Source organism: Suillus discolor, assembly GCF_016758755.1.
Source record: "Suillus discolor strain FC423 chromosome Unknown F5147scaffold_7, whole genome shotgun sequence".
In the NCBI taxonomy this organism is placed as follows: Eukaryota; Fungi; Basidiomycota; class Agaricomycetes; order Boletales; family Suillaceae; genus Suillus; species Suillus discolor.
The window spans coordinates 1,043,447-1,063,528 of record NW_024541254.1 but is presented as its reverse complement, the minus strand read 5'-3'; the positions used below and the strand labels follow the sequence as shown (position 1 = coordinate 1,063,528).

General features: G+C 48.7%; 8 protein-coding genes and 2 non-coding genes across 10 annotated transcripts; 5 read left to right on the top strand and 5 right to left on the bottom strand.

Annotated features, from left to right (window-relative positions):
- The first annotated feature begins 274 nt into the window (after nucleotides 1–274).
- Nucleotides 275–2,036, top strand: F5147DRAFT_390391 (uncharacterized protein). Its single transcript, XM_041429562.1, has 6 exons — nucleotides 275–355; nucleotides 401–799; nucleotides 858–1,019; nucleotides 1,070–1,216; nucleotides 1,266–1,367; nucleotides 1,425–2,036. Exons 2-6 carry the CDS (start codon nucleotides 644–646, stop codon nucleotides 1,878–1,880), a joined length of 1,023 nt encoding a protein of 340 aa, XP_041297495.1. The 5' UTR covers nucleotides 275–355; nucleotides 401–643; the 3' UTR covers nucleotides 1,881–2,036.
- Nucleotides 2,037–2,127: 91 nt separating this feature from the next.
- On the top strand, nucleotides 2,128–4,602 carry F5147DRAFT_390260 (mitochondrial carrier). Its single transcript, XM_041429560.1, has 12 exons — nucleotides 2,128–2,673; nucleotides 2,726–2,815; nucleotides 2,862–3,068; nucleotides 3,123–3,287; nucleotides 3,337–3,578; nucleotides 3,628–3,733; nucleotides 3,788–3,813; nucleotides 3,868–3,972; nucleotides 4,023–4,045; nucleotides 4,095–4,383; nucleotides 4,434–4,486; nucleotides 4,538–4,602. The coding sequence occupies exons 1-12, from the start codon at nucleotides 2,265–2,267 to the stop codon at nucleotides 4,548–4,550; spliced, it is 1,728 nt and encodes a 575-aa protein (XP_041297494.1). The 5' UTR covers nucleotides 2,128–2,264; the 3' UTR covers nucleotides 4,551–4,602.
- Nucleotides 4,603–4,616: 14 nt separating this feature from the next.
- Nucleotides 4,617–6,168, bottom strand: F5147DRAFT_390317 (uncharacterized protein). Its single transcript, XM_041429561.1, has 7 exons — nucleotides 6,120–6,168; nucleotides 5,917–6,059; nucleotides 5,559–5,862; nucleotides 5,408–5,497; nucleotides 5,217–5,353; nucleotides 4,878–5,169; nucleotides 4,617–4,827 (listed from the first exon to the last, which is right to left on the bottom strand). Exons 2-7 carry the CDS (start codon nucleotides 5,926–5,928, stop codon nucleotides 4,655–4,657), a joined length of 1,008 nt encoding a protein of 335 aa, XP_041297493.1. The 5' UTR covers nucleotides 5,929–6,059; nucleotides 6,120–6,168; the 3' UTR covers nucleotides 4,617–4,654.
- Nucleotides 6,169–6,520: 352 nt separating this feature from the next.
- On the bottom strand, nucleotides 6,521–6,600 carry F5147DRAFT_t35. The gene has a single exon. It is a non-coding gene; the product is annotated as a tRNA-Gln (tRNA).
- Nucleotides 6,601–6,685: 85 nt separating this feature from the next.
- On the top strand, nucleotides 6,686–9,605 carry F5147DRAFT_676022 (histidine biosynthesis trifunctional-protein). Its single transcript, XM_041435987.1, has 3 exons — nucleotides 6,686–8,696; nucleotides 8,780–9,135; nucleotides 9,189–9,605. The coding sequence occupies exons 1-3, from the start codon at nucleotides 6,699–6,701 to the stop codon at nucleotides 9,406–9,408; spliced, it is 2,574 nt and encodes an 857-aa protein (XP_041297492.1). The 5' UTR covers nucleotides 6,686–6,698; the 3' UTR covers nucleotides 9,409–9,605.
- A 695-nt stretch (nucleotides 9,606–10,300) lies between these two features.
- On the bottom strand, nucleotides 10,301–11,978 carry F5147DRAFT_676018 (thiamine diphosphate-binding protein). The gene is made up of 5 exons (XM_041435986.1): nucleotides 11,452–11,978; nucleotides 11,157–11,400; nucleotides 10,809–11,107; nucleotides 10,620–10,755; nucleotides 10,301–10,566 (listed from the first exon to the last, which is right to left on the bottom strand). The coding sequence occupies exons 1-5, from the start codon at nucleotides 11,673–11,675 to the stop codon at nucleotides 10,480–10,482; spliced, it is 990 nt and encodes a 329-aa protein (XP_041297491.1). The 5' UTR covers nucleotides 11,676–11,978; the 3' UTR covers nucleotides 10,301–10,479.
- A 19-nt stretch (nucleotides 11,979–11,997) lies between these two features.
- F5147DRAFT_676014 (uncharacterized protein) lies at nucleotides 11,998–13,921 on the top strand. The gene is made up of 10 exons (XM_041435985.1): nucleotides 11,998–12,147; nucleotides 12,198–12,245; nucleotides 12,306–12,335; nucleotides 12,384–12,567; nucleotides 12,631–12,923; nucleotides 12,980–13,110; nucleotides 13,158–13,293; nucleotides 13,344–13,459; nucleotides 13,514–13,596; nucleotides 13,652–13,921. The coding sequence occupies exons 1-10, from the start codon at nucleotides 12,097–12,099 to the stop codon at nucleotides 13,699–13,701; spliced, it is 1,122 nt and encodes a 373-aa protein (XP_041297490.1). The 5' UTR covers nucleotides 11,998–12,096; the 3' UTR covers nucleotides 13,702–13,921.
- A 482-nt stretch (nucleotides 13,922–14,403) lies between these two features.
- On the top strand, nucleotides 14,404–14,503 carry F5147DRAFT_t36. The gene has a single exon. It is a non-coding gene; the product is annotated as a tRNA-Pro (tRNA).
- A 1,555-nt stretch (nucleotides 14,504–16,058) lies between these two features.
- On the bottom strand, nucleotides 16,059–17,701 carry F5147DRAFT_676008 (uncharacterized protein). Its single transcript, XM_041435984.1, has 6 exons — nucleotides 17,566–17,701; nucleotides 17,272–17,518; nucleotides 17,102–17,227; nucleotides 16,937–17,045; nucleotides 16,759–16,888; nucleotides 16,059–16,641 (listed from the first exon to the last, which is right to left on the bottom strand). The coding sequence occupies exons 1-6, from the start codon at nucleotides 17,664–17,666 to the stop codon at nucleotides 16,152–16,154; spliced, it is 1,203 nt and encodes a 400-aa protein (XP_041297489.1). The 5' UTR covers nucleotides 17,667–17,701; the 3' UTR covers nucleotides 16,059–16,151.
- Nucleotides 17,702–18,011: 310 nt separating this feature from the next.
- On the bottom strand, nucleotides 18,012–19,642 carry F5147DRAFT_676005 (uncharacterized protein). The gene is made up of 5 exons (XM_041435983.1): nucleotides 19,449–19,642; nucleotides 19,340–19,383; nucleotides 18,922–19,282; nucleotides 18,334–18,864; nucleotides 18,012–18,273 (listed from the first exon to the last, which is right to left on the bottom strand). The coding sequence occupies exons 1-5, from the start codon at nucleotides 19,522–19,524 to the stop codon at nucleotides 18,221–18,223; spliced, it is 1,065 nt and encodes a 354-aa protein (XP_041297488.1). The 5' UTR covers nucleotides 19,525–19,642; the 3' UTR covers nucleotides 18,012–18,220.
- Between the last annotated feature and the right edge of the window lie 440 nt (nucleotides 19,643–20,082).

Here is a 20,082-nt window from a genome sequence, read left to right as displayed (position 1 = left end):
AGTTCAATAGAGTGAAAGTTTCATTACAGAGGATATGCCATAATTGGGGTGAACTGATTCCGAAATGTACAGGGTGCACTCCTCCAGACTCCTCACAGCCTAACAAGTTACAAGCTCGGAGTTATCCTTGGAGATCAGGTACGTGAGCACAATGCTTTATGAATCGTGCTATTAAGACTTTACGGCTGCGGAAATCGTTCTTTGTCCTCGACTAATCAATGAATGCCGGTGGCAAACAATTTTGCAACTTGGGACTCCCCTCTGACCTGTTTGTCAGGATTCGCGCTCGTCGCGATCGGTTGTCTCATTGTGACTGTAGCCAGTCAAACGCAGCCACACGTGCGGTATACATGAGGTGAGCCTTCTGTACGTCCAAAGCGTGGCTGCTGACGAGAGAGAGGAATTTCCCAAGCCTTAATGACTTCCGCCTCGGGATAAACTCGAGGCGTTTCTATATATGAAGTCCGTTCCTTTCTCTCTTTCATCATTATTTTCTTTAATTGTTATACGACTACTTTGATCCTAGGCCCACGCAAAGCAACAGGCTATAATTGTGGTATAATTGGTGCCACATACGTCTCGACTCAAAGAGGTCGTCGCACATAAGTCACCGTCTCCCACCACATTTGTCTATTCTGTCACAATGTCGGCACCGAAGCTATCCAGCCGAACTTCGAGTTATAGGAAGCCCGTCCCAAAATTCATTCCCTCGCCCCCGGCTTCTCCCCATGGTTCGCCGACGAGCTCCACGAGACGGTTTTCTTTTTCACACACTTCTATCAATCAGGACGCTCCTCCTGTAAGTACATACACACGTTCCTTGTTAAAAGAGCTGAATATTTGCCGATTTATTCAAGCTACCCCCCGACTGGCGTAATGCAATTGACCGGGCGGTATCTAGAGAGGGAAGAGCGACGTCTGGCCTGCCTGCTATTATCACAGTCGTGGGCCCATCGAGCCACGACGCTCATGGGACCGGTGCCGAACTCTCCACAGAAAGGCTGTCACCCTCAACGCCTGTACGCTAATCCTTGGATCAAGGAATCCAAACTTTACTCATATATCACAGGATTGGGGGACATCGGGAACTATGAACTTTACCCCTCCTACACCTACTGAGAGCTACCACGACGAGGAACTCGTGTCTCGTCCAAATTCGCCCACGCCCTGGGAACACCTAATGCGATCCACGGCACGGCAGCCGTCTTATCAAGAGGTGCGTGTAGACTGCAAATATTTCCAGATCGAGTCTTCATACTCTGTAGGAATTTCGCCCCCCGACGCCCCCAATCCCCAACCAACGCAAGAGGCCCAGATCAGCTGGATCTGGATGTGACTCGCCAACGCCTACTATCATATCACAACTAGTATGTGTAATGTGCCTTACCTTTGAATAAGTGCTTTGGGTTGACAACTGACGCAAGGCACCCCACTCCACACTTCCCTTGGCTTCTCGTGAACAAGACCATGACGCGGCTCCGTTGATTTCGATTGAGAAGCCAGGACCTCCGCCTGTACCTCCCAAGCCGTCGCTGCCGACACCCCCTGCAAGTGTGCTGGCTCACTACGATGTCTCCTCTCCTTCTAATCATGCTGGGCATGATAAGTTTTCTCAACCTCCCACGTACTCTCCTGGTCACGATAGGCGTCCCTCTACTCTCAACTCGACTCTTAATTTCACTCTTAATTCTGAGAAATGGACCGAGGGTACTGCGACTCCCTCTGCTCAAGGCCTGATCAATAAAGAGATTACTCGGGATGCCTCTGAGTTCCCTGCTGCCCTCCTTGATCGAGATGCCGCTGGTCGTGCAAAGCGCAGTTGGTGGCAGTCAGTCGCAAGTGGCTTCAAGCGTTTCATATCTGGTCTATGTTGTCTGTAATGTAGTGGGAACTTGGTCTTCTTTGTGCATTTGCTATGTTTATTGGGACTCTGATGGACAATGAAACTATTTTACTGTAACTTTACTGTACTTCGCATTTGTGCATTCTTACACTACCATTTCTTTGTAAAGACTATGCAGCACATTTTTCACGACTGATTTGCAACACAGTTGTTTGACAGAATCTGCCAAGTGACTGGCCTAGGAGCATGACTGGTTTAAATTTGGTTCGGCAAGCAGTGGTAAACAGAACTCCATCAGTTTTCTATTGGTCTACACTACGCCAACTGAACGTTTCAAAAACGTGTAGAATGTCTTCATGAATTCTACACTGACTATCGTAATCGGGCATCACAATCTATCTATCTCGCCCGGCTTGAGTTCATGGCGGACGCTCCAGAAAAACACCCCACGAGCCGTGAACTTTACGAGTCCTGTCTCACCGGTGCCCATGATCGGCCATTTATCCCGCGACTGAGGTCCGACCCTCCTCCCTTTCATCTGGTTCCGCACAATCTTCTCGAGTTTCGAAAGCAAGAGGGGAAGGAGGAGCGGGAGAGACGTTTGCATGAACTGTGGAAGCATTTGCCTAATTCGAGCTACCATGGATCGGGAGTAGCTGCATCAAGAACGTTTCCTGCTGGGGACCCGCTGGCGGCACAGAGAGCGGAGGAAATGAAGAAGGTATATGAGGATGAGCTCCTTGGGAAGTGTGGAGGTCACATAACGAATGAACGGCCTAGTCATATTAGGTGGCCTGAGTTTCGGCGGTATGCCGAGACCAAGGAAGCTGGTGAGTACTTTGTGTTACGGCGTGCTGGGTACATCTTACAAAGGCGGTTTAGAATTATGGTCGATATTCCATGATGAGCTGGATCTCGATGGCAATGGCCACCTCGATGCGCAGGAATTGACATTAGCATTGAGCAAAGCCGGTGAGATTCATGTGATCTTGCATGGCTCGCCCTTATGATTTTCCAGGGATAACACTTCCGCCGTCCACACTGACTGAATTCATGACGTATCTGACCTGGTCGTCACATTCACATATGATCAACTTTCGGGAGTTCAGGGATTTCTTATTATTATTACCTCGAAAGGCATCCGCGGCTGAAATATACCAATACTACGAAGTGAAGAGGTTTATGGGAGATGACGGAAGGGGAGCGGCGCGGGTAACAATGGAAGGTTTGACATTTCATCCCCGTCATCCATGATTCGAAGCGTGAATATTATTTTCAGGTGACGTCAGTCTCAGTGCGGAAGACAAGCCTCTACTATCACTATGGGACAGTTCCGATGTGATTGGAGATGACGAATTCGATGACGAGGTAGAGGAACACCATGATTGGCTGGGAGCTCCTACTGCTTTCAAGTTTCTCATGGCTGGTGGATTCGCAGGAGCTGGTACGCAACTATGACTCTTGACTGCGCCGTGAGTTAACATCCGCCGAAGTGTCTCGAACATGTACAGCACCTTTTGATCGTGTGAAAATTTTCCTAATCACTCGCCCTCCTGAGATGGGCGGCGCTGCGATCCAACCTAAGCCAGGGATGGGAGGATTAAAAGCGATCGCAGGCGCAGTTGCACGCATCTATTCCGAAGGCGGTGCACTTGCGTTCTGGACGGGCAATGGCCTTTCCGTGCTGAAGATATTCCCTGAATCGGCTATCAAATTCTTGACGTATGAATCGGCTGTATGTACCTTGTTCTGGCTTGCGGTCTATCTGGACCTGACATCTACAGAAACGAGCTTTCGCACAATATTGGGATCGTGTGGAGGACACGAGGGACATTAGCGGAACAAGTCGCTTCCTCTCCGGAGGTCTTGGCGGAATTTCAAGCCAGCTTAGTGAGTAAACATGGATCCCCCTCCTGTTCGTTCCTTCATCTCATCACCATGAAGGTATATATCCAATCGAGACACTGAAGGTATGAAGCAAATGAGTTCCTAGATTGACAATATAATAAACATGTGCCTTACAGACACAAATGATGAGTTCGACAGGCGACCAGAAACGAAGCCTCGTGGGTGCTGCCCGGAGAGTGTGGCAACTTGGCCGCTTCCGAGCCTTCTACCGCGGTTTGACGGTTCGTCTTGCGTTGTTGGTGACCTTGCCTTCCATCTGACAGGAGACAAGATCGGTCTCATTGGAGTTTTCCCGTAAATATTCTGATGGCTTAACAAAGTTATTCCATTAATCGAACCACAGATACTCGGCGATTGATATGAGCACCTTTGAGGCATTGAAGTTGGCATATTTGCGATCGACTGGGAGAGACGAGCCTGGTGTGCTTGCTATTCTTGCCTTTGGGAGCATATCTGGGAGTGTAGGTGCCACGAGCGTGTATCCGTTAAATTTGGTACGGACGCGGTTACAGGCATCAGGTTCGTCAGGCCATCCACAGCGCTATAAGGGTCCTTGGGACGTAGTGACAAGGACGTATCAACGGGATGGGTGGAGAGGATTTTATCGCGGACTATTCCCGACATTAGCGAAGGTATACTATTGTGAGTTATGGCGTAGCTGCCACGCTAATCACTGTCATAGGTCATCCCTTCAGTCTCTATATCATACGTTGTCTATGAACACAGCAAGCGAAGGTACGTTTTTTGGCTCTTGTTCATTCGTGACTGGGTTCATGTTTTGCACAGGCTCGGTGTATAGACATCTATTTACATTTCTGCTACCTTAGATCGAATTTATGATCCTTTGCATACTTCATCACTTTGTACGGCCTTCAATGCATCCTTTCACAAATTTACAGCGCGTTATGGCCCGTCGTTGATCTGCTGTCCACCGTTGGAAACGTATTTGCTTTTTCCTAGGTTTGGAAAGAGCCTAAGAGCATTTTCGTGCATGGTATTAGCGAGGTCCAATGGTCTTTCGGCGAAATGATTCTCCAGGTTCTGTGTGTACCACTCGACTGTCTTGATACTCACGGCTAAAAACAGGATCATTATCAATTATGTAATGCATCGCGCAGCTAAATACCTGGGAAATCAGTTCCGAAGAGGAGGCGGTCAGACGGTACGAATGTCTCCATTGCGGTAAGCGTCGTTTCGTGCGCGCTAAGAGCAGTCTCGAAATAAAAGCTCTTGAAATCTTCTATGATCTCGTCCGGCGTCAACGGGCAACCCATGTAATGTGAAAGGGCAGCAACACGTGGAGCAAGAAATGGCGTGCTCCCGCCCAGATGAGTGAGGATTATGTTCACGTTATGAAAGTGTCGCTTTTTTCCACTGACCACCAGGTGGGCAGCAGCCTTGTAGGTCTCGTTGGGGACCTTCTTAGAGTGAGCAAGAGCATTTATTTGGATTCTATCGAAGTCACCTCAGAAATTGGCACGCCAAGCCACGGATGAGGGTAAGGGGTAGAGGAAGGCGTCTGAGCGCCATGCAAAAACACGACGGCATGTCTTCGGTCTAATTCCTCCCAGATGGGATCATATAAATCGTCGGCGACATATTCTAAAGCATCATTGTGTCATTGTTTGTAGCGCGTTGCAATTCAAAACGCCGTACTCGCAGAATTGCCAGCCCCATAGCTCGAAATCAGAGCCACTCCATCTGCACCAAGAACGTCAAAGGAGAAGGCGATCTCCTCTAACGTACCTGTGTTTCGCAAAGGACGTAAGACCAACGACGCGGAAGGAAGCTTTACAGGAAAATGTACCTTGAATATCATCCAGGAAGGGGAGGTAAGCAAAAAAACCGAATCTTCCAGGATATGTGGCGCATAATTGCGATGAGTAAATATTCTGTTTCCTCACTTCCGCGGGGTGTTCCGCCCCACTGGATGAGACTGGAGGGGGAGAGAGAATTGTTGTTTGAACCCCCAGCTTGTCCATTACAGCCAAACTAATCTGTGGTGTCCAAGGTAGATTTTCCTCTGGTGTTCGGAAGCCTATTTCCAAGCTTTTCTTTGCCTTTTTCTCAGCATCGAGAAAGACATGATGGTGAACGTCGATGCGTATATTCTGAGAATGACTAGGTGAGTATGGAGTCGACCTGCAGTCGTAACGCAGCCTCACCTGAGGAGACATCTTGCGGGGGGCTAGGTGGATGGAAGTACTCAGATAAGGTGGATAGACGTCCTCAGATAAGGTGAATGGAAGTCCTCCAAGTCAGATAAGCTGTGTGAGCGTACGCGCAAGCGAGCCATCATAAGATGTGCCTACTCTCTCACAAGAAGTTTGAAAACTATGTACGGGACAGTAGTACATCACCGACACACCATTGCAGATGACATCCGACATATTCTCCTTGTGAACTCAGATTTGATAAATAGATAGCTTATCTTTCGGCCTCCGTGCCGACTGCTCAGCGCTGCAGCCCTCAGCCCTCATATGTCACTGCACGAAGAGATCATAGCGAGAGTGAACTTGAAGTGAGGAAGACATTACCTGCTCCGGTATCTAGCTTATGTGATTGACAGCACGGCCCCTTATTCAGTATAACTTTGATCCTACATCTTTGGAGTCTGCAGACGAGTTATCCGAAGCTGTAGTTTCTTCTCTGCTGGCTGAAGAAGGTGGCATCATGCATCAGTCGTGTGCAGCACATGATGGCCAACTTTTGAAATTAAGAAATCGACGGGGCTTACATAAGTATCAGAACGGAAAGGAGAAAAAATGTAGGTCCAACCAGGAATCGAACCTGGGTCACAAGAAAGCGTGTTTCAGAATCTTGGGTGATAACCGCTACACTATTGGACCGTTGAACAGCACGGCTTTGTAATGTACATGACGTGAATTCAATAAAAGTTAAGATTATCCATCATCTGCCCGCGTCAATCTTCTTGTCAAGTTTTGTCATGTTCCCATTTCTTGCTTTACTCGACAGCGAACCTGTCGACGAGGAGCTCCTCCTCGCAGTCTCGCGTGTTGCTCCAGTCATCGCCAGATCTGGATCAACCCCGGAAAGCACAATCCGTTATTTTCTGGTGGAAGATAGTACATCTACCGATGTCAATGAAATCATCACCCTCCTTGATAATGGCGCCGACAAGGCCATTGTGCCTCTTTCTCTTGCCAAAGGTCTGCTTGGGACGGTGCCTCCTCATCGATTACTCCTTCTCCTCGATGTTGCTAACGTGAGCGCTGTCTCCGACTCCGTTCGCAACGCTGTGTCTGGCGTCTTGCTTAAAACTTCTTCTTCGAGTGGCTTTGGATTTGATGTAGACCTTGTCCACTCCGTATCACGCTTCTTCGTCGGCGCAGCAGTGCACGTTTTAGCACCTGACCTCCCCACACCCTCAATCATTAGAAAACTCGCAGCCGTTGGCGCATCTGTTGTCATTCCTTTCTCCCAGCTCACCCTCGGCTCTACTTCCCAAACAATGATTAGCATCGCAGATGCATTCCTTGCACCAATTGTTTCAGATCGCTCTGACGGACTTTTCCCAACAGTAGTATCTTCTGATCCTCAGGGCAAACGCTCTCTAGGCCTGGTCTATTCGTCTTGTGAATCGGTTGCTGAGTCAATCCGCACAGGCAAAGGGGTATATCACTCCAGAAAACACGGTTTATGGCGCAAGGGCGAGACCTCCGGGGCCACGCAGGACGTCGTGCGCATTCGCGTAGACTGCGATACCGATGCGCTCGAGTTTAGCGTGATACAGCACGGCGCTGGTTTCTGTCACCTTAACCGCGCCTCGTGCTTCGGCGATTTAGATGGACTCGCCGCTCTCGAGCGTACTTTGGCCTTGCGTTTAGTTGACGCGCCGCAGGGTTCATATACTCGCCGGCTTTTTAATGACGAGGAGCTCCTGAAAGCAAAGATTATGGAAGAAGCCGATGAACTGTGTCGTGCAAAGACAAATGAGGAAGTGGCATTCGAAGCTGCTGATCTCATCTACTTTACCCTAGCACGCTGTGTTGCTGCTGGTGTGAGCATCAGGGACATTGAGCGCTCACTAGATAAGAAGGCGATGAAGATCAGTCGAAGGCCAGGAAATGCGAAGCAACAATGGCTGCCCAAGGCTGAGCCCCCCAAAGCAGAATTACCCAAGGCGGAAGCGCCTAGAGCTTCATCTACACCTTCTAGCAAGCCGCCTTTTGACCGAAATGGGCCCATTCAAATGCAGACAGTTGATATCTCTGCTGTATCCCTCGAGGACCGCGCCAAACTTCTTAAGCGACCTGTCCTCAGATCTGATGAAATGATTGCCAAGGTCAAGCCCATAGTTGATGATGTTCGCGCTCGCGGAGACTCTGCTCTACGTGAGCTCACCGCCAAATTTGACAAGGTTCAATTGGATACCCCACTTCTCCTTCCACCCTTCTACCCTCTTGCACCAGAAGCACAGCACCTCGATCCTGCTGTACGCGATGCCATTGACGCTGCTTACAGCAACGTCTACAAATTCCACGCCGCTCAAATTGACGGTGCTCCACTTGTTGTGGAGACTATGCCAGGGGTTACATGCACCCGTTTTGCCCGCTCCATCGCGCGGGTGGGACTTTATGTTCCAGGGGGCACTGCCGTTCTCCCTTCCACGGCACTTATGCTAGGTGTCCCAGCCCAAGTCGCTGGTTGTGAAAAAATCGTCATGGCCACGCCGCCCAGGGCTGATGGAAGTATCTCCCCGGAGGTACTTTATGTTGCTCATAAAGTGGGCGCACATGCCATCCTCAGAGCCGGTGGGGCTCAAGCAGTCGCTGCTCTGGCGTATGGCACAGAGACCGTCCCAAAAGTTGACAAGATTTTCGGGCCAGGGAATCAATGGGTTACAGCTGCGAAGATGCTCGTACAAAATGACACGGATGCACTGGTGTCAATAGATATGCCTGCTGGGCCATCCGAGGTACTGGTAAGTAGCTCTGGTTTTTCAACTGCGGACGTACCGTGTTCGTTGTCCTTGGAAGACTAACGAATACGGTACTTCCCCTCAAGGTGATAGCAGATGACACATGTAACCCTGCTTTTGTCGCGGCCGACCTACTTTCACAAGCAGAACATGGTATCGATTCTCAAGTTGTCTTGGTCGCTTCATCTCTCTCGGAGACCATGCTCGCAGAAGTCGAAAAAGAGGTGGATAAACAAGCGCACGCCTTGAGTCGTGTCGACATCGTACGCGAAAGCGTGGCAAAAAGTTTGATCGTGAAAACACAAGGGACAGATATTGCCATGGAGTTTTCAAATGATTACGCTCCTGAGCATCTCATTTTACACTTGAGGGACGCACCGGCTTGGGTCGATCACGTAAAAAATGCAGGCAGCGTGTTCGTAGGGCCGTACTCTCCCGAAAGGTAAGTAGTTCTATCCACCAGGCACACGCCTTCTGTTGATCGTATGACTGTAGTTGCGGAGACTATGCTTCGGGCACGAACCACACCCTTCCCACAAACGGATATGCACGCCAGTTCAGCGGCGTCAATACACAGTCTTTCCAGAAGCACATAACGTCGCAGGAGGTCACTATGGATGGACTACAAACGTTGGGACCTATCGTAGTGACTTTGGCAGACTGCGAAGGGTTGCAAGCCCATGCGAACGCAGTTCGTATTCGACTTGGCATGTAGTGATACGCAAGAAATTCTGGAAGGTGGCGATTAGTAACAAGTGTGTATCGAACGGGTGATGCTGTATATCACATGAAATAACGTGTATTTTATGTCTCTATCAGGTCTTCTCCAAAACCGTCGTGTTTGTATTGTCATACTGCTGTTGTCAATGACATCAAGTCAGGTACAAATTTGATACGTTCCATCGATCGTGATCGTTGTCACAGGTTGGATCTCTTCCGATGGGAATGGAAAATTAGATTGTATCGATGGGTCCGTCGATCCTAGATGGACGCTCTTTGATGGTCGGGTCGATTCGGACTGGAAAAATGACACGGACCTCAGGCTGTAAATTAAACTTTAACTTATAGGCGATTGCAGTGGATCACCGAACAAATCGTGATGAGAATTGAGCATAATTAGGACGAGAATGCAGTAGTAACTTGATAGCTATGACAATGTGACTGTAGAAATATCATGTCCTCTTAAACAACTCTAGAATATTATGAGGATGCTTGCATCCATTTTTTATACTGAATGATGTGTATGGCCCACAGCTTGCAGTGCATAAAATATTCATATATCTGTTAATATATCGTTTGCTGCCACTAGTGTCTACTGGGCATGCCTAGTACCTTCAGTGGCACTTGTTGATGCTTGTATGCTCACAGTGCAGGCAAGTTGGTAGGTTTCAGGGGGCCGAATGGTCGATGTCAGAAGCATGACCAACAGTCCAATAAATTTTAAGCCTGTTCCTACACTCGCGGGTCCCGATAGGGAAATAATAGGAAACCTTATAGCTGAACGTTAAACACTCTCACCTGAGGAACAAATCGGAGGTTCATCACATGGCGCAATTGAAACAAACCTTCCGCGCTGAGCAACTCATGACACTGACAGGTGACATGGTGTGAGCAATTATTAAACCCACCACTTGGCAAGAGTGCAACTTTTACCGACCGGGCACGCAGGCCGGTCTGACCATGTCCAATTTAGACGGGTGATATATCTATTGCGGCCAGAGGACTACTAACGCCCATGAGTGTGTAATTATGAAAGCAAATGCAGTGGACAAAAGTATAAGTGTGCCTAGTTGGTCCTGTAAAGTGCCCGCTTGGCGACCTTCACGATGAGAGGTGTATCGGGGAATGCGAGTGCCTCCAGGTTGGTGGCGTACTAATAAAAGGTATCAGTATTGGTATGCAATCATGTTAGGGTATGACACGTACAGGTGTAGGGACATCAGCACCAGTTACCCGCTCAACTGGAGCATCAAGGTAGTCAAAGGCTTCGCTCTCGACGATCTGTGCGCAGATTTCGGAACCAACACCGAAGGCGGGGAAACCACCCTCAACGATAAGTAGACTGTGTAACGCAATAGTTGAGTAACAATCCATCAAGCTAAATAACGGCCTGACCGGTTGGTCTTCTTGACTGATGCCTTGATGGTGTCAATATCCAAAGGACGGATGCTACGGAGGTTGATAACCTCAGCCTTGACACCCTCCTTTGCCAAAATGTCAGCGGCCTCTAGACTGTGCGTGACCATCTTGCTATGTGCCACGATAGTGACATCGGTTCCTTCACGCTCGACCTTTGCCTTGCCGATGGGAATGGTGAAGTTGTCTGACATGGCTTCTGAAGACATGGGGAAGGTAATACCGTACATCATCTCATTCTCGAGGAATACGACTGGGTTAGGATCTCGAATAGCAGCCTATTAGAGTTGTTAGCCACACAGACGGGGAACTGTAGAAAATAAGAACCTTGAGAAGACCCTTACAATCCTCTGCGCTCCAAGGGCTGACAACCTTGAGACCGGGGATTGAGCCATACCAAGCTGCATAGTCTTGGGAGTGCTGGGCACCGACACCAGAGGCAGCACCGTTGGGGCCACGGAAGACAACGGGACAGGGTACATTTCCACCGGACATGTAGTAAGTCTTTCCAGCAGAGTTGACAATCTGGTCAATGGCTTGCATGGCGAAGTTGAAGGTCATGAATTCGCATCTTTAAGCAAAATAATGAGAAAAGCACGCCAGAAGGAAAAGAATGTATTACACTGGTCGTAGACCTGAGAGTGCAGCCCCAACAGCAATACCAGCGAAACCCATCTCAGTGATGGGAGTATCAACGACACGCTTCTCGCCGAACTTGTCAAGAAGACCTTTGGTGACCTTGTAGGCACCATTGTAGCGAGCTACCTCTTCACCGAGAATGAAGACGTTCTCGTCGCGCACCATCTCCTCTTCCATGGCAACATTGAGTGCGTCACGGACTGTCATCTACGAAATGATTCAGAATTGGCATGATACATGAGAATGACGCGCAACTCCTACCGAGTTTTCACTTGCTGTCGCATATCCGCGAGCGAAAGCAGCACGTTTTAGAGCCAGTGAAGGACGTGCACGAACATTTGCGATAGCAGGAGCAACACGAGAGAAAGCAGTACGGGCGGCAGCCATTGAGCCTTTTGGAAAGGAAACTAAGGGAGCAGGACTTGTGAGGGAGAGAGAGTGAGTGAAATGGGAGCAATTTTGGCACGGACAAACGCGGAATTGAAATAAATGAAGTGAACCGATTACACGGCGCGGCGCCTCTCTTCATATTTTTCCTACAATTTATGTCTAAAACCAAAACTAACCGACCCGTTAACTGTACGACAACTCTCCGTTTCTTTCCTTCATTCCACAACATCTGTAAGTAATGTTCCGCAACGCTCTGTCGGCGGTGGCCCGCCCTACTCTTCAGCAATCGGTAGGTAATTGCATTTATGAGATGGCGTGATGTTCACCTTTTTTTTCAAGCGAACTATAACCACTCTTTCGGCTGGTTTTCCAAAAGTCACGCAAAGAGTAAGTTCCACGCCCAACCGAATAGCGTTACCGAACTTATCGTATCGATACTATCATCAGCTACCGACCAAGTACGGCGGCGTATATACGGTGCGTGGATTTACCCTTGGATATAGTGCTGGTATCGAGCGTATTCAGGTTACCCTCATACCCGGTGACGGTATCGGCGGTGAAATCACAGACTCTGTCAAGGAGATCTTCGAGCATGTGAATGCGCCCATCGAGTGGGAGCAGTATGATGTCTCCGGTGTATCTTCGGCAGGGGAGGATCTTTTCAAGCAGGCAATGGAAAGTCTCAAGCGCAACAGAGTTGGTCTCAAGGGTAAGTTATTCTTTCTACTGAGTCACAGACACAAAGAAACAACATTCATCTTTGTCGTCATAGGTATTCTCTTCACGCCAATCTCTCAAACCGGTCATATCTCATGGAACGTCGCCATGCGTCAACAGCTCGACATTTATGCATCTGTTGTGATGTGCAAGTCTCTCCCTGGATTCCCCACACGCCACTCCAACGTCGACTTTGCTATTATTCGTGAAAACACCGAGGGTGAATACTCTGGCTTGGAGCACCAGAGTTATCCTGGTGTAGTGGAAAGTCTGAAAGTTTCCACAAGGGCCAAGGCGGAGCGTATCACGCGCTTCGCTTTTGACTTTGCCCTCAAGAACAACCGCAAGGTTGGTTGTGACGTTCATTTCTGGTTTGAGCTGTGCTGACAAGCACTCATTTGTAGAAAGTGACTTGTGTACACAAGGCCAACATCATGAAGCTTGGTGATGGTCTATTCTTGAACACCTTCCGTCGAATTGCGGAGGAGTACAAATCTCTAGGCATCGTGTCCAATGATATGATTATCGACAACACGTAAGGCCTCTCTCCCCTTTCCGCTCCGGTCGGCTAATACCACCTAGATCCATGCAACTGGTAGCCAAACCTGGCCAGTTCGATGTCATGGTCATGCCCAATTTGTACGGTGCCATCATTTCTAACATTGGCGCCGCACTTGTCGGCGGACCTGGTATTGTTCCAGGATGCAACATCGGCCGTGTATGTCGCACACTTGGATTTGGCTCCACCGGGTACTAATATTTATTCAGGACTATGCCCTCTTCGAGCCTGGATGTAGACACGTTGCATCAGACATCATGGGCACCAACCGTGCCAACCCTACTGCTATGGTTTTGAGTGCCACCATGATGCTCAGACATCTTGGGTATGTTTTCCGGCATGGCCTTGTTCTCATAATTCTTACACTCTCCTCCCGCAGTCTCGATTCCATCGCCAACAGTATTGCAAGCGCGACCTTCGATGTCATTAACGCCGGAGAGGTCAGGACTGCAGATATGGGTGGTGAGTAATACCCCGTGACCTATCGAGACTCGTTTTCCCATTGCTTCATCTGCAGGTGCGGCAACGACATCGGAATTCACCAATGCTATCATCAAAAAACTTTAAGTTGTCTTTGTAATCTTTGTACCACGCAACAGGTGCGGGACGCGGGGTCGACTGACGATATGCTATATAGATGTGGTACTAGATGTAGATAGGCTGCGCAGCCGTCTTGTACGGTTTTCAAAACACTCATTTATGCTATGGATGGTGCATTAATGGATCATATTCATGGCTGTTATATAGTATTCAATATTCAATGTTGAGTTCATCAGTGTGATATCATTATGTCCCAGTCCAGTGTTCAAGTCGCTTCATATATACTGTTCGTCTGTGCTTTCCTCTGTACACTAGATCATATTCCACTTGCGCCTTCCACCGCAGACTTCACCTTTATGAGCAGTGGCTGAACGATATCAATGTGCACCTCGGTGATCACTGATGAAGGCGTATTGCATGTCTGTCTCCTCGAGTCGCGATGGTCGGCTTGTCGCAGAGGATGGGCGATAATTGCACGGAACCTCCCTCCCATGTGTCCCGTAGTTCCTGTGTGGCGGCCTATGTCCAGACACTGAGATTCAGGGGTAGGTCTTCGCATGTTCGTGCACAACAAACTTCGTGACCGCAAGGTTCCAGCTGCTTGTTATAATGTCGTCCGAGTCTTCACTCGAGATGAAAGACTGAGGGGACAATTGTGCACTCATTGTCGGAGAATGAACCGAATTCTCTCCTTGTGGTCATATGAGTCAATGGCGGGCCCTAACCCAAGGCCCAATGGTCTAGTAGTATGATACCCGCTTCGGGAGCAATCCCCAACACAAGGTGTTGAAGCTGCGGGTGGTCCCGGGTTCAATTCCCGGTTGGGCCCAAAATTCTTTTTGTTAATTTGTGTTGCCCCTGGCATTCGACAGGACCACGAGAACCACATAGTAACAGACGAGCCTGAGCCTGGGCCTGAGTATTGCCCCATGATCATGACGGTAGCCGGTGACCGGAGATCGTAATGTCTTGGCACCGTCGAGCCTACAAACCAGTATATTTTCCTAGCAATATTATACCTCACTCTGCCAATAAATTTATACATCGGATATGCCAGCTTGAAGCGACCTCATCGTCCATAGAAATATTCGAGCATGATGGGGCTTTGTTCACATACTGTTGCAACAGGAATCGATTACTTCTTTCCTGATGCATGATGACTTTGACACCAGATAACTAATCATATATCACATACCACGACAAAACTTTTCCCGGCCGCCCCCTACTGTAGGGTGTGCTCAAGAAAAGCTCGTCATATCAAAAATTTCTCGTGCTACACACTATTACATGTGCATCGTGCACATGGCGGGCGGCCTGCTCCTGGAAAACAATTGAAGTCATCTCGGCCTCTGCATCGGAGTCGACTACGAGCTTAACGTTCACATTCGCGAAGGCTAAGGATCAGGCGTGGTTCCAGCACAAAACTTCTGCACGAGCCAAAAGAGCCAACCAACACAATATAAATCTGAACGCTCGGCGAATATAAGTCCTATAGAAATCATAAACCATGGTAACATGTAGAGGATAGTCACAGGTCTGCATACCGTCGATATCACTGGAGACAACCCAAGGAGCCTATCACCTCGCAAAGTCACGGTAGGCTGCGTGAGTTTTCATTGACACCGTGACTTTGAGGGGGACCGAGTGATCACGATGCCTTGCGTGATGTTTTAGTTAAACGGAAGTATCGCAGCTGTGTAACCCACCGCTCAGTATCACAGCTACGACCACACTCAATATAGTACGACGTACATAATATGGCCTAATAAATACAGTTTGCGATCAACCTCGGAGGATCACACACTGCGAACAAACCCACAGCTGTGGCAGTCATTATATTGAATTGACGAGCTGCTTAAGAATCCCCTACATCAGAGTACAGTTTACTGGACGGGAACGCAGATATCAAAGTAAAATACTCACTGCATCTATCACTGATATTCTCGGGACATTTGTTGTATGCAGCTGGTCAGAAGAAGACAGCACAATGTGTGTAAGGCGACACACCCAGTATGTCGATGCTGATTGCAAGAGATGACCAAGGGAGCATCGCAGCTCATCCGAGACCAATAATTTTATCGACACGCCACCAGAAAAGTCGGAAATGCACAACATAATTGGAAAATGCCACAAACAGATGCCTTACCCCTGCCATCTAGGCTGCCACTGCGAACCCTTCAACGCAGAGTATAGCGCGTCGCTTTACTCTTCCAAAGTCCTCTGTCCATGAAACAGTCGCCTTCTAGACGCACCATCACCATCGTCATTGTGCTGTAATGTCGAAAATATGGTAATGGTAGTGCAATCATGATGAAAACAGATCAACATCGCATTATACCCAATGATGCAGTCGATGGCATCGGTGTTCTGGACACCGCCAAGAAGGGGACTTGTTGAATACAGAAGTGTTCTGCCGATGCTCTGTGACGGCAACATGTCGTTGTGGTAATCCGAATTGAATCAGATTCATTGCTGAATTAAAATTCAAAGTTCAGGTCTACATCATTAAACGTGTCATCCTGATCCAATGCAGCTTCGTACTCCTCCAGGGTCATCGTTCGTGCTTTCTTGTGTTCCGGTCCTTCCGACGTACCAGATTGTATCCCACCCGCACCTTGAGCTGGTCTCGAATCATGACTGACTTCCAGCTTTACAACGTCGCTTTTCACAGCGGTCTCAGCGACAGTGCTTCTGTCCTTCTTGCGGAGTGATAGAATTTGTTCGCAGCGCACTTCGCCACGCTTACCCCACCCATCTACATCGGGTCTGAATTCGGCATACAATCCAAAACCTTTGTTATTGAGCTCTGGGGGTGAAAAGCTTTCGGCCAACAATCGAAGGGCACCAATGACGTACGGAGTCGTCTGTCGAAATGCACGAGATATATACGAAAATGCTGTGCTGGGGAGAGCCGGCGAGGTGTTGTCCAGAGCACGCCATGTCTCATTCTGTGTCCGATACAGGGGTCTGGCAAAATGGCCACAGAACGTTAGAACGTGTACATAGACAGACAGATGGACGTACATTCTATCAACAATCACGGTGTCAGTAGTAAAAGACGCCAAGACCTGCCAAGAAACGTACCTTCTTCCTAGTAAGTCGACATAAGGTTGTGTGCTATCCTTGATAGGTTCTATCTCTTTCTCACGTGATTTGTCAAAGAGACCTAAGGACACGCCCTTTGATATCGCATTCATTTCAGTATAAACGGAAGCTTTGTGACGTTTGAGTGCATCCACCATGCCAACTGGCTGGTACGTACCAATGCTAAGCGCTTCCTCCCGCTCAAATCCTAAGCGCTCCGCAACTACAGTTGCCCAGGCTGTCATCAATGGCGCACGATTCACAACTGTAAACTTCGTCTTGAGAACCTAAAAAGACACGTGCTGAGCACGTCTGATCGAACGAGCGGAGAGCTGAACCGTACCGCCTCATCTAATACCTCATTAAACTCCAAGCTGCCGTACGCAGCAGCTTCATCTGGAGGTCCGTCTGGAAGGAGCTCGTTTAGTAAGTCATCATCCCGCTTCCGCTTCCGCTTGACTGGCGTGGTCTATGTAATTTAGCACGCAATTATGCAACAGAACGTGGACTCACCACGACCTGCACTGTATTCGTAACCCTCGGTTCAGACGGACCTGCTACGGGCTGTCCATCAAAACTCGTGGATCTGTCACTTTTTGGTTTCGGTTCCGAACCCGGCCGCGAGGGCTGCGCAATGTACCCCGCCTTGTGAATCGCAGCTAGCACGAGTTTCCGCGTTTCTTTATCTTCCACGCCACTGACTTTTAGCTTCAGATCTGTAAGTTGTGCAAGGAGGCTAGCCGTATTGGATTCCTTGTACCTGAGATCACAGTTATTCAACCAGACTTGCTAATTGAGCAGACGAACACTTTGCTGGCCACCGCCATTGCTTTGGGTACAGGCACATTGTTGCTCGTGAGGACTTTGAGAAAGGCAGGTAGAGTTAATTTTCTGTCTTGTGGATCCATAACATTGCTAATCTCTTAGTGCGATAGCGTTTGGGACTGACCGAGTTAAGCAATCAAGCTTCAAGACCTTTCGATCCTAACAACACCAAACAAACGAAATAAATAAATTCAACCACTAGCGTGTTACCTGTAGCTACCTGCGTAGGTTCTGTAACCAGACTATAAATATTCGATGTAAAATGGACCGTCGTTGTTATGCATGATTTACCCTTCCAAGCTCCAGCGTGCCACAAGTGCCTAAGAATGGCGGCACATTAACACCCTGATGATACTTGGTTGGATAATATTCATAGCGTGAGATGTGCAAGGGTTGACTAGTCGACTAGTCTTACTCAGAATAAACAGCTGTTTGTTTCCGCGGAGCGAAGTCATTCCATTAGTAACGCACCTAAGTTAATACTAAGCTGCGGTATTCCCGAGGTAAAAAGCAGCCATTGATAGTGCACATCGCATAAGCACCGGAACAAATTATTACTGATTCCATACAGGCCTTTTTGGTTCGACTGCGTCCCAACAAAAACAGATGTAGTAAAGTACAGCGAAAAAAAAAACTTCTACTTGTCAAGAAGAGTGGTCTCTACGATAATTCCAGTCACGCGGTATGGGTCTAATTCAGAAAAATACAAGTTAATAATGGGACAAACGAGCAAAAAGATGATATACTGACCAACGTTGGAAGCCGGGCGACGGTCCTCTAGGTATCCGTAACCCTGGGCAGCAACGTGCCTTGGCACCCGGATGGAAGCACCACGGTTAGCAACACCAGAACTGAAGTCTCCGATGTGGCCAGTCTCATGACGGCCAGTGAGACGGAGGTCATTGTCCTCGCCGTAGACGGCGATGTGCTCAGCATGTCTCTTTGAAAGTTTCTCGATGGCCTCATCAATGTACTTCATACCTCCAGGCTCACGCATGGCCTTGGTGCTGTAGTTGCTGTGGCAACCAGCACCGTTCCAGTCCCCTGCAAGAGGCTTAGGGTGGAAGGAGACCTTGACACCCCACTGCTCGGCAATGCGGACGAGCAGGTAACGAGCCATCCAGAGATGGTCACCCATGGAGATACCCTCGCAAGGGCCAACTTGGAACTCCCATTGGGAGGGCATGACTTCAGCGTTGATACCACTGATGTTCACGCCGGAGTACAGGCAGGCACGGTAGTGAGCCTCGATGAGGTCACGAGCAATAACCTTGCCAGTTCCTTAAAAACGAAGCGAAATTAACGATGAGAACATCTGGGCGGCTAAAAGAAGCGTACCTGCACCGCAGTAGTACGGGCCTTGGGGTCCGGGGAAACCACCCTTTGGCCAGCCGAATGGCGAGCCATCTGCATCGAAAAGGGTATATTCTTGCTCAAGACCAAACCAGGGAGCGGCGTCCTTTGCGAGATCCATGACCTTCTTAGTGTGGTGGCGGTAGTTGGTTCGGTTGGGGGTGCCGTCATTGTTGTAAGTCTCGGCAAGAACAAGTATGTTGTCACCACCTCGGAAAGGATCCTTGAAAATAGCGGCGGGACGGAGATAGACGTCTGAGTCACTGCCTGGGGCTTGGTTTGTGGATGAACCATCGAAATCCCAGATGCGCAGCTGGCCAATATCAGTGACCTTCTTGCTCACAGTCTGGAATTGGAATATCAATATATATTACTAGATCGACAATGATTCGCGATGACCGACCGTGGTCTTTGAACGAAGACCGCCATCGCCATCAATCCAAACGTCTGTAGATTGAGATTTGGATCAGAAAACTTCTTCTGAAATCGATAAGAGAGCAGAAGGAACTCACACTCAGCTTGGACCTTGTCGCCCTGGGGCAAAGCAAGGTAAGGAGCAAGGAGGTCGTTGTGGTACTGATAGGCCATTTCAAAGGATATGATCTGTGATGACAGTCTGAACGAGAGGAGTCAAGGGCGCTTTAAATGGAGAGGTCAGTACCCCATTTGTTGACAATTGTTTACCGAGGCACCTGGGACTGATTGGATGATAAGAAATTACATGTAGTCATCTGCACTGCTTCGTGCGTTATTTGAAAGAATCATTAAAGTATTATTTCGACCCTGCAGTATGATTTCGGATCTACGCATGACATCCATGTCAATGTCCTGGCCAGATGTACTAGTACTGCCTCCTCCGCGTCCGATGTTCGCGAATCGGCCCGTTTCTCTCACTAGACCTCACATGTCTGAATGGCCAAGGCTTTTCGCAGCTCCGCAGGAACATGTGAGCTTCTCCCCATCGGCCGACAATGATGCTCCAATTGGATCCAATAGAACTTGCTGTGTATGGCAGCGGCGTTCAGCTTCCGCCTTGCCTTGTGCTCAACCCGGAGCAATGTCTTTGCCATTATATCACCCTGCATCAATGCCATGCTTTTATATCCAATCGACCAAAAAAGCAGTCAAAGACCTGCTTGACAACAG

What these genes read in the sequence shown, in the direction of transcription:
- F5147DRAFT_390317 (XM_041429561.1), bottom strand. An exon ending in TGGGGCTGGCAATTCTGCGA is followed by an intron (nt 5,354 to 5,407) that starts GTACGGCGTTTT and finishes ATGATGCTTTAG; the next exon opens with AATATGTCGCCGACGATTTA. An exon ending in TTGGCGTGCCAATTTCTGAG is followed by an intron (nt 5,170 to 5,216) that starts GTGACTTCGATA and finishes CACTCTAAGAAG; the next exon opens with GTCCCCAACGAGACCTACAA.
- F5147DRAFT_676018 (XM_041435986.1), bottom strand. Translation starts at nt 11,675, where the DNA reads ATGACAGTCCGTGACGCACTCAATGTTGCCATGGAAGAGGAGATGGTG. An exon ending in CTCTCAGGTCTACGACCAGT is followed by an intron (nt 11,401 to 11,451) that starts GTAATACATTCT and finishes TTTTGCTTAAAG; the next exon opens with ATGCGAATTCATGACCTTCA. An exon ending in ATTGTAAGGGTCTTCTCAAG is followed by an intron (nt 11,108 to 11,156) that starts GTTCTTATTTTC and finishes CAACTCTAATAG; the next exon opens with GCTGCTATTCGAGATCCTAA.
- F5147DRAFT_390391 (XM_041429562.1), top strand. Translation starts at nt 644, where the DNA reads ATGTCGGCACCGAAGCTATCCAGCCGAACTTCGAGTTATAGGAAGCCC. An exon ending in TCAATCAGGACGCTCCTCCT is followed by an intron (nt 800 to 857) that starts GTAAGTACATAC and finishes GATTTATTCAAG; the next exon opens with CTACCCCCCGACTGGCGTAA. An exon ending in GGCTGTCACCCTCAACGCCT is followed by an intron (nt 1,020 to 1,069) that starts GTACGCTAATCC and finishes CATATATCACAG; the next exon opens with GATTGGGGGACATCGGGAAC.
- F5147DRAFT_676014 (XM_041435985.1), top strand. Translation starts at nt 12,097, where the DNA reads ATGTTCCGCAACGCTCTGTCGGCGGTGGCCCGCCCTACTCTTCAGCAA. An exon ending in TTCCAAAAGTCACGCAAAGA is followed by an intron (nt 12,246 to 12,305) that starts GTAAGTTCCACG and finishes TACTATCATCAG; the next exon opens with CTACCGACCAAGTACGGCGG. An exon ending in GATATGATTATCGACAACAC is followed by an intron (nt 13,111 to 13,157) that starts GTAAGGCCTCTC and finishes AATACCACCTAG; the next exon opens with ATCCATGCAACTGGTAGCCA.
- F5147DRAFT_676022 (XM_041435987.1), top strand. Translation starts at nt 6,699, where the DNA reads ATGTTCCCATTTCTTGCTTTACTCGACAGCGAACCTGTCGACGAGGAG. An exon ending in CTGGGCCATCCGAGGTACTG is followed by an intron (nt 8,697 to 8,779) that starts GTAAGTAGCTCT and finishes CTTCCCCTCAAG; the next exon opens with GTGATAGCAGATGACACATG. An exon ending in GGGCCGTACTCTCCCGAAAG is followed by an intron (nt 9,136 to 9,188) that starts GTAAGTAGTTCT and finishes GTATGACTGTAG; the next exon opens with TTGCGGAGACTATGCTTCGG.
- F5147DRAFT_390260 (XM_041429560.1), top strand. Translation starts at nt 2,265, where the DNA reads ATGGCGGACGCTCCAGAAAAACACCCCACGAGCCGTGAACTTTACGAG. An exon ending in GGCGCGGGTAACAATGGAAG is followed by an intron (nt 3,069 to 3,122) that starts GTTTGACATTTC and finishes TATTATTTTCAG; the next exon opens with GTGACGTCAGTCTCAGTGCG. An exon ending in CCTTCTACCGCGGTTTGACG is followed by an intron (nt 3,973 to 4,022) that starts GTTCGTCTTGCG and finishes ACAGGAGACAAG; the next exon opens with ATCGGTCTCATTGGAGTTTT.
- F5147DRAFT_676005 (XM_041435983.1), bottom strand. Translation starts at nt 19,524, where the DNA reads ATGGCCTATCAGTACCACAACGACCTCCTTGCTCCTTACCTTGCTTTG. An exon ending in GTCTTCGTTCAAAGACCACG is followed by an intron (nt 19,283 to 19,339) that starts GTCGGTCATCGC and finishes TTCCAATTCCAG; the next exon opens with ACTGTGAGCAAGAAGGTCAC. An exon ending in TCGCCCGGCTTCCAACGTTG is followed by an intron (nt 18,274 to 18,333) that starts GTCAGTATATCA and finishes TTTCTGAATTAG; the next exon opens with ACCCATACCGCGTGACTGGA.
- F5147DRAFT_676008 (XM_041435984.1), bottom strand. Translation starts at nt 17,666, where the DNA reads ATGGATCCACAAGACAGAAAATTAACTCTACCTGCCTTTCTCAAAGTC. An exon ending in ATGAGGTATTAGATGAGGCG is followed by an intron (nt 17,046 to 17,101) that starts GTACGGTTCAGC and finishes GTGTCTTTTTAG; the next exon opens with GTTCTCAAGACGAAGTTTAC. An exon ending in GGAGGAAGCGCTTAGCATTG is followed by an intron (nt 16,889 to 16,936) that starts GTACGTACCAGC and finishes AACGTCACAAAG; the next exon opens with CTTCCGTTTATACTGAAATG.